This window comes from Trachypithecus francoisi, unplaced genomic scaffold (genome assembly GCF_009764315.1).
Source record: "Trachypithecus francoisi isolate TF-2019V2 unplaced genomic scaffold, Tfra_2.0 Contig01474, whole genome shotgun sequence".
Taxonomy (NCBI): Eukaryota; Metazoa; Chordata; class Mammalia; order Primates; family Cercopithecidae; genus Trachypithecus; species Trachypithecus francoisi.
The window spans coordinates 4,687,917-4,700,811 of record NW_022681435.1 but is presented as its reverse complement, the minus strand read 5'-3'; the positions used below and the strand labels follow the sequence as shown (position 1 = coordinate 4,700,811).

Genomic DNA, 12,895 nt, shown 5'->3' with positions numbered 1-12,895 from the left:
AAGTTTTAACTGTCTCACTATGGTTCATAAATCTGTAAAATTCCAGGATGCTGTAATAAAAGACAAATCACAGTCCCAAAACACCATCAACCCAAATTCAATCTTTACAGTCAGGCTCCTATGTAGTATTAATACTGGAATTCAGATCACAAAAAGAAGCAGCCAATTTCTCATTCAAGTAATAATAATTTTGTATTAGCTTGGTCTTCTAAAAATCTGACAGCTGTAAAAATCAGAGCTGGACAATCTATGGCAAAATTAGATAGGAAAAAGAAGAAAGTGAGGTTATGGGAGAAGGTGAACCCAGCACCAGTGCAGGTGCCTGACAACAACCAAAAGTGAGGAAGACAACCTGCCCGGAGCTGCATTTCTCACACCACTCTCCACTGAACGAAGAGACAACCTGCCTGGAGTTGCATTTCTCACACCACTTTCCACTGAACAAAGAGACAATCTGCCCGGAGCTGCATTTCCCATACCATTCTCCACTGAACGAAGCCAGAGCTCCACAGACAAATGACTGATCTAGGATTGGGCGGGAAATGCACCTACCAATGAATCTTATAGTGTGAGAATGTAAGAAAGAGCTGAATGCCCCCTGCCTCCAAAAAAAAACAAAAAAACTACACTGATGGGGCGTGTCAAAGGGACATAGAAGCCCATGGAAAATTGGAACAATCTGAGCAACAAAATACAGTGGTGTTGTGTAACAACCCAAAATATTAAATAAATACCCATGAATGCATACTGATATAAATGATGGAATAACTAAATGGGATATGCAAACCATCCCCTTTGCAGAAGTTCCAAAGTAATTTATGTAGCTGCCACACCCTTATGCAGTGAAGAACAACTCCCCGCCCCTTCAATGACTTTCTTCCGAGGACAGTAAGGAAAGGGGAGGAAAAAGCAACTTTACCGTGGAGAAAGAAACCTGACGAACACAACCTCAGCCAGGTGGTCAAGGTCAGCAACAACTGCCGTAAGTCACACGTGCAGTATGTCCCCGGGCTGTGATGAGAATGGCACACTGCCAGGAGACCTTCTTCCCAGAGACACACTACCCCAGCCTGACCACAGGAGACACATCAGACAAATCCCAACGGTGCGACCTCCTACAACATCCCTGACCAGTATTCCTTACAACTGTCAATGTCGCCGGGCGCGGTGGCTCAAGCCTGTAATCCCAGCACTTTGGGAGGCCGAGACGGGCGGATCACAAGGTCAGGAGATCGAGACCATCCTGGCTAACACGGTGAAACCCCGTCTCTACTAAAAGATACAAAAAAACTAGCTGGGCGAGGTGGCGGGCGCCTGTAGTCCCAGCTACTCGGGAGGCTGAGGCAGGAGAATGGCGTAAACCCGGGAGGCGGAGCTTGCAGTGAGCTGAGATCCGGCCACTGCACTCCAGCCTGGGAGACAGAGCCAGACTCCGTCTCAAAAAAAAAAAAAAAATTGTCAATGTCATCGAAAACAAACGAAGTATGAGAAATGGTCATGGCCAAGTAAAGTCTGAAGACTAAATGTAATGTGATATCCTAGATGGACTCCTGGAACAGAAAAAGGACAATAGGTCAAAACTAAGGAAATCCAAAAAAGGCACAGACTTTAGTTGTTGTTGGTTAGCTGATTTTTTTTTTTTTTAAGTAAGATAGAAATAGTAAATAGTCAAGAGAATTGGCCAGGCATGGTGGCTCATGCCTATAATCCCAGCACGTTGGGAGGCCAAGAGTTCACAAGTTTGAGACTGGCCTGGACAACATGGTAAAACTCCATGCCTACAAAAAACACAAAATTTAGATGGGCGTGGTGGGGCGCACCTGTAGTCCCAGCTACTCCGGAGGCTGAGGTGGAAGGATGGCTTGAGCCCTGGAGGCAGAAGCTACAGTGAGCATGTTTGTGCCATTGTACATCAGCCTGGGCGACAGAGCCAGACCTTGTCTCAAAAAAAAAAAAAAGAAAGAAAAAAAGGAGAACCTGGGAGTGTGAAAATACAGAGGAGAGCTGGGATGAGACGTTGTATACTATAATCCTTTTACTTCCAAAGAATATTGGCGAAAAGCAACCTAAAAAAAGAAATCATTCCTAAAGGGTTTAACAGCTCTGGATATGTAGATATTGGCTTTCCATTTTATCCTCTCATCAGTAAACCGCCTCAAGGTCAGTGACTAATCAAAATGATGCAGCAACTTTTAAACCATAGGTTATTAGAAACACAATTTTCAGGCTGGACGTGGTGGCTCATGCCTGTAGTCCCAGAACTTTCAGAGGCCAAGGCAGGTAGATCACTTTAGACCAGGAGTTCAAGACCAGACTGGCCAACATGGTGAAACCCTGTCTATACTACAAATACAAAAATTGGGCGGCCATGGTGTCGCGCACCTGTAATCCCAGCTACCTGGGAGGCTGAGGCACAAGAACTGCTTGAACCCTGGAGTCGGAGGTTGCAGTGAGCCAAGGTCATGCCACTACACTCCAGCCTGGGTAACAGAGCAAGACTCAGTCTCAAAAAAAAAAAAAAAAAAAAAAAAAAAGAAAAAGAAATAGAATTTCAAAAGTTTGCATTCTCTATGCTTTCGGCACACAAAATCATTGAGATGATCTTCCACGACTACAGCCAGTCTCAGTCTGGCCAGAGATGATAAATGATTTATTTGGTTTATCTTTTTAGCCAATGGTAGGCAACACAACAATTGGATCACTGATCACTTAATATATGAAATAATAGCTTATTAAAAAAAAAATAGGTCCCTCCTAAGAATTTGGTTATAGGGGTCACAAGGAAAGAAATATTTCTATCTCTCGCTCCATCCTTCAGGTATCTTCTAACAATGCCAGCCTTTCCTTCTGCAACAGCAATATAACTGGGTTTTCAATTCTAAAAATTAACACCCATAAATAGGAACTACCATTTCCCTTTAAAATATAGCCAGGTGTATGTTTAACTTTTTTTAAGCATGCTAAAACACACAAAACATAAAATTTACCATCTTAACCATATACTTTTTTTTTTTTTTTGAGAAGATGTCGCTAGGTTGCCTAGGCTAGCGTGCAGTGATCTCGGCTCACTGCAGCCTCCCCCTCCCAGGTTCAAGCCATTCCTCTCACCCCGGCCTCCAAAGCAGTTGGGACTATAGGCACACACCACCACACCTGACTAATTTTTGTGTTTTTTGTAGATACAAGGTCTCACTATGTTGCCCAGGCTGGTCCCAAACCCCTGAGCTGAAGCAATTCACCTGCCTCGGCCTCCCAAAGTGCTGTGATTACAGGTGTCAGCCACCATGGCCAGCCACATTTAATTTTTATATGAAGAACATATTGAACAATAAAAGCAAAAAGACCACCTATTATTACTAAAGGAGAACATGCAGGGGAAGTTTTAAAATATTAGTTTAACTGTTCCCAATGTATGCTAAAAATTGCTTAGATTTCCTAAATCTCCAAAGGGTAATCTATAAATGCACACATTGTCCAAGGTTTAAACTTCAGACTTCTGATTTTTTTAAAACTGTATTCACTAAACACTCCCACATCAAACCACAGTCACTTCACTTTAGAGAGGTTCAAATCTGATTTCTGTTTTCCTTGAGATATCTAGTTCAAGTGCCTTGCGGGTATTTACAATCAGATATCCCACAACCATTTCAGCTTTCTTAAACTAACTTCGTCATCTCTTACTCAATATCAGACTCCTCTCTTTCAATACCATTATTTTCTCAAACTAAGAATTTCACCTCCAATTCTTCTCCCTAGGCCCTGCCCCCTTCCCTGGTGCTATTTTGCAGATGCACCCTCGTTCTCTTTATAATCGCTGTCAGTCCTCTATTTTGACCATCTTACCCCACACCAAGACCAATGCTCTGCTCTCCCTGTCTCCAGCCTCTCATTCAGAATTTCCAGACAAATCTTTCTAAAATTCCTTTTAATTATAGCTGTCACTCCTCCTATTAAACATCCTGGAATCACCTTCCAAATTAAGTCCAAACTCTTTGGCCTCACACCAAATTCCCAATATAATCTGCCCCCAACCATGCGCCGCTGCCGTTCCGCGTGTTTTTTGCAGGCCCAGCTTTCCTTCTTGGTTTGCCCTTCTGAAGAGCCCCTGACTTGGAATGCCTCCCCCAACACACACTTCTCTCCATTAGCCAAGTATGAAGAACTCATTCTTCAGGTTCTCTGAAGGAAGAGCCTCAATTTCCTCATCTTCAAAAGGGGAACTAATAGTTAACAGCCATACGTATCACAGGGTTATTCTACAAATGGAACCAAATAACATGGAAAGTGCCAAGCACACAGACGTTAAAAGGCTATATTTTCTTCCTTTCTTTGTTCTAATAATTAAATGGGAAAAACTAAATTAATATTCTTGAGAAGAGAAAGTGAAGAAGTTGTGAGGTGATGATGGTATGATCAGAGGAAAAAGAAAAACGAGTGGATTCTTGGGTACTTTCGCAGAGTGCTGGCACTGGTTCCCTAGTGTATTTCATTCATTTCCAAAAGCACAGCCTTTCTCCTAATGTGGATGTGCCTCCAGTCCTACTCTAGGTATCAGCCACTAGAAGGATCACCTGGGGCCAGGCGTGATGGCTCACCCCTATAATCCCAGCACTTTGGGAGGCCGAGGCGGGTGGATCACCTGAGGTCGGGAGTTCGAGACCAGCCTGACCAACATGAAGAAACCTTGTCTCTACTAAAAATACAAAATTAACCGGGTATGGTGGCACATGCCTGTAATCCCAGCTACTTGAGAGGCTGAAGCAGGAGAATCGCTTGAATCCAGGAGGCGGAGGTTGTAGTGAGTCGAGATCGCGCCATTGCACTCCAGCCTGGACAACAAGAGCAAAACTCTGTCTCCAAAAAAAAAAAAAAAGAAGGGTCACCTGGAGCTCAGAAACGAAAATAAACACACAGGTTTCTCTTAAAAGGCAGTAAAATGATCACACCACTGCACGCCAGTTTGGGGCAACAGAGGGAGACCCTATCTATAAAAAAAAGGCGGCCGGGCGCGGTGGCTCAAGCCTGTAATCCCAGCACTTTGGGAGGCCGAGACGGGTGGATCACGAGGTCAGGAGATCGAGACCATCCTGGCTAATACGGTGAAACCCCGTCTCTACTAAAAATACAAAAACTAGCCGGGCGAGGTGGCGGGCGCCTGTAGTCCCAGCTACTTGGGAGGCTGAGGCAGGAGAATGGCGGAAACCCAGGAGGCGGAGCTTGCAGTGAGCTGAGATCTGGCCACTGCACTCCAGTCCAGGCGACAGAGCGAGACTCTGCCTCAAAAAAAAAAAAAAAAAAAAAAAAAAAGCAACAAAATTTCATCAACCCACAAAACATCTCAGCATTTCTGGGTCCCCTGTGACTCTTGCTTTTGACTTTGAGACTTGCGTCTTCCCCATCAAGCATTAACCAAAGATGGGCTATGATCTCAACCACCCCCGTCTAACCCTGCCCACCCCACACCTCCACACCACGCTGACACTGACACCACTGCTGCACAGGGCTGGGCTCACAGACCAGGCCCCACAGACAGCAGAGCACTGGGATGGACAGCCACAATGTGACACGGGCCAGGAACCCCAAACCACAGCGGTGGTACCCATGCTCCGAAACAAACACTCTAAGAGAAACTGGAGAACAGGCATGCAGAAACTGCTGTTAGAGAGAAGACAAAGAAGAAGTGGACTAAGAAGTCCTCACCATGCTGTTAAGGTGTCACTCCTAGCTGTCCAGTTCTCTGCAAGGGAGGTAACCTCAGGGAAGGGAGTCAGCGGGCACCCACTGCCCAGGCCACCAGCATGTCAGCACTAGCTAGGCAGGCTGTGACAGCAGGGTGGGGTGTGAAGCCAACACAGAAATCCTGGCGCTCCAGAGGAGATGGGGACAGGGTTCCCCAGGAGCAGCCCCAATGCTAAGAGGCCAGTATCCATTCAGGGCAATCCTTAGGCCATGCTAACTGGTGACTCCATGCCCCCAGGTGCACTCATTGTCACTTGTAATAGGTACTGTTGTCTGCTTGTGTATTTGTCTTCTCTTCCCCACTGGTTTAGAGCTCCAGATTCCACTTTGCAAAATTACCCACAGCAGTGCTCTGCAAAGAGCAGGTGCTGACTAAATAGCAAACACATCATAGTAAAATATATTAAGTGACTAAAAGTCCTATCTATTTTCACACAGCCCACAGCCTCTACTTCTGAACCAAGAAGATATTGGAGGAGCCTGGACTCAAGCTGGCCTTCCAGCTCCCCAAGGCAACTCCTCTGCACAACTGCTCTACAGACACTTGAAAACTGCCAGGGGCCAGGCACAGTGGCTCACGTCTGTAATTCCACTTTGGGAGGCTGAGGCGGGAGGACTGACGTCAGCAGCTCAAGACCAACCTGGCCAACATAGCTAGATTCTGTCTCTAAAAAAGAAAAAAAGAAAAGTGCTAGAAGCCAAGAAGAGATGAAGGCCACAGATGTGGGCTTGGCAACGCCCAGCTCCAGAAGAGAGAAGTTCAGGTCAAGCACAGACATTAAACAAGGGCATAAAAAGGAAAAGAAAGAAAGAGACCCAGAGGAAAGGTCCCATCTCTGCCATGGGTCAATACTCTGAAGGCAGAAACAGAAACAGGCAGAATGCTTTTTGAATTTTAGTATTTTATACATGGCAAGGACTGCCCATGAAACAAGGCTGAGTGAATTCACGAGTTTCTTTCCCTTCCCTCCTGAAACCCTACGAAGATGACACTAAAAGTATTTTTTAAGCTTAAATAGGCAAATAGAGACAGGAAGTAAGGAGTTTGCTTAGCAGGTTGGGAACTGGGCATCATAGCTAAAGGATACAGGGTTTCTTTCTAAGGTGATGAAAACATCCTAAAATTGACTGTGGTGGTGACTGTACAACTCTGTGAACATGTTAAAAACGACTGACCTGTGTGCTTTAAAGAGGCAGGTGGCATGGTATGTGAATTGTATCTCATTAATGGTTACCAAAACCAATATGCTGTCAGAATGGAGTCACAGACAAGGCGAGGCACCAACAAAGTTTGGGGAAGAGGAGGAGGATGGAGAAGGGCCGGTGACCGCCAGCTCACAAAGTTCCATCCTAAGGTCCAGTAGGGGCTGCCATGGAGGTGGGGATGGTCAGTCTTAGAGCTGCAGAGATACCCAGGCCTTGGAGCCAGCAAAGGAAGGAGGGAGCGGGGCAGGGCTGGAAACAGGGAGCACCTGACCCAGCATCAGCTGGGGAAGCTAGGAGGAGGGAGAGGAGAATCTCTGGGCTATCAAAGCCATGGAAGTTCAGGGTTCAGGGCCACAGGGTGAGCATGAGACAGAAACCAGAACACACAGGCTGGCCTCCATTTCCTCCAGCCCTACAGCCTAAAATCAAGTTTATCTCCCAGGCAGGAGTATGGACAAGTCTCCTAGGAAAACAAAAACTCCAGTGAAAAGATTCTGGATGATGACTGCTGCGACCCTCCGATAGTCCAGCTCCACAAGGAATCCCAGAGAAGCCCCTGGAGGACAGGCCGCAGCTGTGCAGACAGAGCTCCCCAGCAGCTCTCCACAGCCTCATCCCTAAATAATCACCAGATGCATGGGAAAGCCTCTGTCACAAAAAGAGATCCAAATCAAAACAAAAATCAAAAATAAAGATGACAGAGATGCTACAAGGAGAGGAAGAAAAGAATATATATACAATTAGTATCCTCAGAGAAAAATGGACAGGAAGTTACGAAGGAACTTTTGGATATTATAAATATTAATAACTGAAATAAAAGATAAAACAGGTGAAACAACAGAATCAAGGAAATCAGGATCTCTCTCCAAGAGTGTAACTGGAAAATAGAGACAGAAGATATGAGAGAAAAGGCATGAAAATTAAAAGTTCAATCCAGCTGGTTCAACATCTGACTAAAAAGAGTGTTTCACGCCGGGCACAGTGGCTCATGCCTGTAATCCCAGCACTTTGGGAGGCTGAGGCAGGTGGATCGTGAAGTTGAGAGATTGAGACCATCCTGGTCAACATGGTGGAACCCTGTCTCTACTAAAAATACAAAAATAAGCTGGGTGTGGTGGTGCACACCTGTAGCCTCAGCTACTCAGGGGGCTGAGGCAGGAGAATCGCTTGAACCCGGCAGGCAGAGGTTGCAGTGAACCAAGATCGCATCACTGCACTCTAGCCTGGTGACACAGCGAGACTCCATCTCAAAAAAAAAAAAAAGCGTTTCGGAAAGAGAAAATGCAGAAAGGACATTATTACAGAAATAATACAGGAACATCTCCCAAGACTAAAGGAGACAATTCAATTGAAAGGGCCTCATGAGGCTGCCAGAAAAATACAGGATGCCCAGTTAAATCTGAATTTCAGATAAACAAATCATCTTGTAGTGTAAGGATGCCCCACTGTTTATCTGAGCATCTTATATTTTTTATTTGCTAAGTCTGATAACTCTCTACCTCTGCTGGCCCAGCACGAGGTGGAAAGAAGTCCACACTGGAGTGAAATTACAGAGCTCCAAAAATCGAAGCAACAGAACCAAAAACCGCACAGGTTCGCTGTGTCTGGGCTCTATTTTAAGAGGCTTGCCACTGTGAGTGCATGGATCCCCCCACAGCAACCTACTCGCACTCAGCACCTATGCCTCCAGGCAAAGGCGGCTCTGCCCCACCTGCATGGTAGACAACCCATTTCTCTCCAGCACTGAAACCCAGAGACTGTGCTTCTCAGTCTCATGGGAAAGTTTGGTTTCATTCCATTTTAATTTTGGAAACTGGCTGAAAAAGGAGGAATTCTGGGAGAGACAGGTGAGTGGGGAGGGAGGGGGCATGTATGTGCAGATCACAGCCCCTGCCTTGGGGTACCAGAGAAAAAGTGGGTATCTAGGCAGGACAGGCTCCCTGTGATCCCCAACACAGATGGTACAGTTTTGGGGAGGTGCTTAGAAATACCTGGAAATCAAGAGAATCGAGGTGTGAGGGAATATGATAAAATCACCCTGGATGGAGACAGGCTCCTGGGAAGCTTGAGCTGCCAAGACTACACCGGGGATCAGTGGGTCTAGTACAGCATCCACGCTGGGCTGCCCGGGCAGACGTCGGGGCTGGCTCAGGGCTGGTCCAAGCGTGAGGCGGTCTGTTAGACTCTGGTCTTGATGGAGAGTAGGCTGCAAGGCCCTGGGTGAACACAGGGGCCAGGCCATAGACAGAGCTAGATTTGAACCCTTTAAATATTTAGGCATATCATATATACCTTGTAAATATTTAAATATACCTTTTAAATATTTAGCCATCTGGTCTCCATTAGTACTCTTGCCCCAGGCCCTATCAACATTAAAGGTAGGCCTCAGAGCCACTGTGATGATGGTGGTGATTATTCCTATTCTATAAGAGAAGTTTGAAGCGTCTTGCTCAAGGACACATGGCCAGTGAGCAAGAGGATTCTGCCTCCACAGTCCAGGCCCGTCACCTTCTCTCTGACCACACACAGTCAGCAGGTAGAATCTCAAATGAACAAGTCCAAGTTTAGCGGTGTAAGCACATTATCTAGAAATAACAGAACCAAAAAATTCAAATTCACTGCCTAAGGGAATTATGATGTAAAGTACTATTTGTTTAATCTATGACTTTGACAAAAAATTTTAAATTGTTGGAAGGAGTTAAGTAATAATCTTTATTCATTTATTTACTTATTTATTTATTTACGAGACAGAGTTCCACTGCTCTGTCGCCCAGGGTAAAGTGCAGTAGCATGGTCTCAGCTCACTGCAACCTCCGCCTCTGAGTTCAAGCGATTCTACTGCCTCAGCCTCCAGAGTAGCTGGGATTACAGGCGCCCGCCAATACTCCCAGCTAATTTTCATATTTTTAGTAGAGACGGGGTTTCGCCATGTTGGCCAGGCTGGTCTCAAACTCCTGATCTCAGGTGATTTGCCTGCCTCGGGCTCCCGAAGTACTGGGATTACAGACGTGAGTCACCACGCCCAGGCAATCTTAACTTTACATCTCTTCCCTCGATGCAAACAACTTAAAAATCACTCTGCTCTTCAAGTCTCATTCCTCCACGACACAAAATATACTAATCGTTTTTCCTAATGCCAATCTGTCGTGATAACTAATCCTAAGGTTGTTGCTGCATTTAGTGCATTCTCAAAACTGTTTACAGTGAAATACAGCAAATTCTATTATTTATCAGAAAACGTTCTATAATTGAAAACCCAGAAATAGTAATTTCAGATTTTGCAAAATCAGGTTGCGCGTATATGTCGAAAGTATTATTCAGTGTGTTTTTCTTTTTTAGGTCTTTTCCCCCCAACCTCAATGCATTCAGAAGAACCTTGCTCGGCCGGGCGCGGTGGCTCACACCTGTAATCCCAGCACTTTGGGAGGCCAAGGCGGGCGGATCACGAGGTCAGGAGATCGCGACCACCCTGGCTAACACGGTGAAACCCTGTCTCTACTAAAAATATACAAAAAAATTAGCCGGGCGTGGTGGCAAGCGCCTGTAGTCCCAGCTGAAGCAGGAGAATGGCGTGAACCCGGGAGGCTGAATTTGCAGTGAGTCGAGATCGAGCCACTGCACTCCAGCCTGGGCGACTGAGCAAAACTCTGTCTCAAAAAAAAAAAAAAAAAAAAAAAAAGGAAGAAACTTGCTCAGTCCAACTTAAAAATAAAGGGAAAGCAGCAGGGAGAGCTTTAAGTATCCAACTACTTTATATTCCAAAAAGCTACAAAACTTACAAAATTATGTTTTTAATGCAGAAACAGAGCAACTGTTCTGTCAAACTGACCATATCTAAGAGCAAGCACGCCTAATGAAATGTTCGTCACAATCTCCCTATCCCTGCTGACCAAGACCAAAATCAAAGAGAAATTCCAACCCTGAGACTATTTTGTGAATCTCTTCAAGCCCTGGGAGAAAAAACAGAATGAAAAGAGCAAAGAGCTTACAACCTAAGACTAGATCCCAGAACAAAACCACAGCCCTTTGAAGAGCGCAGTCCATACAGCCTTTCATGGCTCTACCTCGCTGGGCTGCCTGCTTTCAAATGCATGTCACATGGGACAGAGATCTTGTCTCCCTACTTACTTTGCCAATTTATCTTCATCTGCTCCATTTGTCAGCCTAGGCTATCTTCCTCCTGTCTAAAGCCCCTGAAAACACCTCCCTCTACTGATTGGTCCTTCCAATCGACCGGTCTTTTCCATATTTATGTCCATCACGTGGTGGTGTTGTTTTACTTAATAAACACCTCTACAGAAAGATGAGGTGGTTTATAAGAAGAGAAACATAAATAAGGCCCAAATAGGGTACAGAGGGAGAGGAATAAAAAAGCTGTATTGTTATACCTTGATAAACAGATAGATGAGTGGGCGGATGGACAGACGGATGGGTGGACGAACAGATGGACAGATGCATATGGCTGAAGACATCCCAAGCACATGCAGCAGCCTCTTTCCCCACCTTCCCAGCCCAGACATGGGTGGTGGCTTGACTGGGTCACAGCAGATTGGCCAGATAAAAACTGCTGCACTTATTTGAAGTGCCTAGAATAGGCAAATTAAGAGACAGGAAGTAGAAGAGAAGTTACCACAAGCAGGAGGAAGGTGAGAAGGGAGAGTTATTTATTTGGTTCAGAGCTTTTTTAGGAGGTGATGAAAAAGTTTTACTGAGGGTAACATATTTCACTTCACTGAATTGTACACTGACGGTTAAGATGACAAATATTATGTGTATTTTACTAAAAAAACACACACACACACACTGCTGGATTTAACAGGGAAGAAAGTTATACTGCACTGAAAAGCAAGGATCTGGCTGGGTGCAGTGGCTCACGCCTATAATCTCAACACTTTGGGAAGCTGAGGTGGGAAGATCGCTTGAGGCCAAGAGTTTGAGACCAGCCTGGACAACAGAGTGAGACCTCATTTCTATTTTAAAAATTTAAAGTTAGTAAGGCATAGTGGCATGCACCTGTGGTCTCAGCTACTTGGGAGGCTAAGGTAGGAGGACCACTTGAGCCCAGGAGCTCAAGGCTGCCAGTGAGCTATGATCATGCCACTGCATACAGCCTCGTCGACAGAGACCATCTCAAAAAAAAAAAAAAAAAAAAAAGCAAGAAAAGTGAAGATTTGAGAAATGCACTGTATTCTAATGTCTGGCACCCCTTGTGACGCCTTTAGGAACATGGGCTGATAAATACCAGCAACATGCTAGCAACCTTTAGCAACAAGGAGTGTGGGGGTGGGGAACCCCAATTTTTAGCCTTTGCCCGTTTCTGTGACTTAGATCCTCCCACTGGGATACATTTCAAGCTACTAACCAGATGTCCTGGTAGAGCTGGGAAGAGACACGTAGAGTATAGACTGGCAGCCAGCCTCAGCCGGCTCCAACAGGCAGGCATGTCCATCACTGTCTCCCAGAATGTTTATAGACTTTAGGAACAAAGGAGATCTTAGGGTCAAACGGTTAAACAAAGTTTAAACTGGTTTCTTTGCACAAGAGTTCCCCAAATCTTTATCCCCAATCCACTTTGAGAGATTTAACATATTAAAGCACATTTTGAATTGCCAAGAAGGGCTAGAGCATAAAATATTTATCAAATCTATCTGACCTCTGGACTCTCTTTTCTCTAACAGCATCTGGGAGATGTGCACGCCCTTTTGGGAAATACTGCCTTAAAGACAGGCATCTGTTCCTTTGCGGCCAAACGTGAGAAGAGGCTGCAAGCACCTAGAAGACAACGCAGCTACTGCTCAGCGGAGGCCACCAATACCATCTGTGACTGGCACCCTGGCAGAAAATCCAAGTTGGGCAAGCCGATTTAGGTCAAACTTTAGCAACAATTTACACAGAAAAGCCCAATTAGAGTCTCTGCCAATGGCTCTGTGCCACAGGGATGGGGGGAAAA

At 45.4% G+C, this 12,895-nt stretch overlaps 1 protein-coding gene across 23 annotated transcripts in view; it reads right to left on the bottom strand.

Annotated features, from left to right (window-relative positions):
• Positions 1 to 12,895, bottom strand: part of ZNF532 (zinc finger protein 532) — a 129,365-nt gene that overhangs the window by 81,712 nt on the left and 34,758 nt on the right. For 7 of the 23 annotated variants that reach the window (XM_033238744.1, XM_033238753.1, XM_033238788.1 and 4 more), the window contains exon 1: positions 11,334 to 11,526. The exons of the other annotated variants lie outside the window; for them this stretch is intronic. In XM_033238744.1, coding sequence (XP_033094635.1) covers positions 11,334 to 11,403 — 70 coding nt within the window. In that variant the 5' untranslated portion in view covers positions 11,404 to 11,526. Of the gene's footprint in view, positions 1 to 11,333; positions 11,527 to 12,895 lie in introns of those variants that run through there. 23 annotated transcript variants of the gene reach the window in all.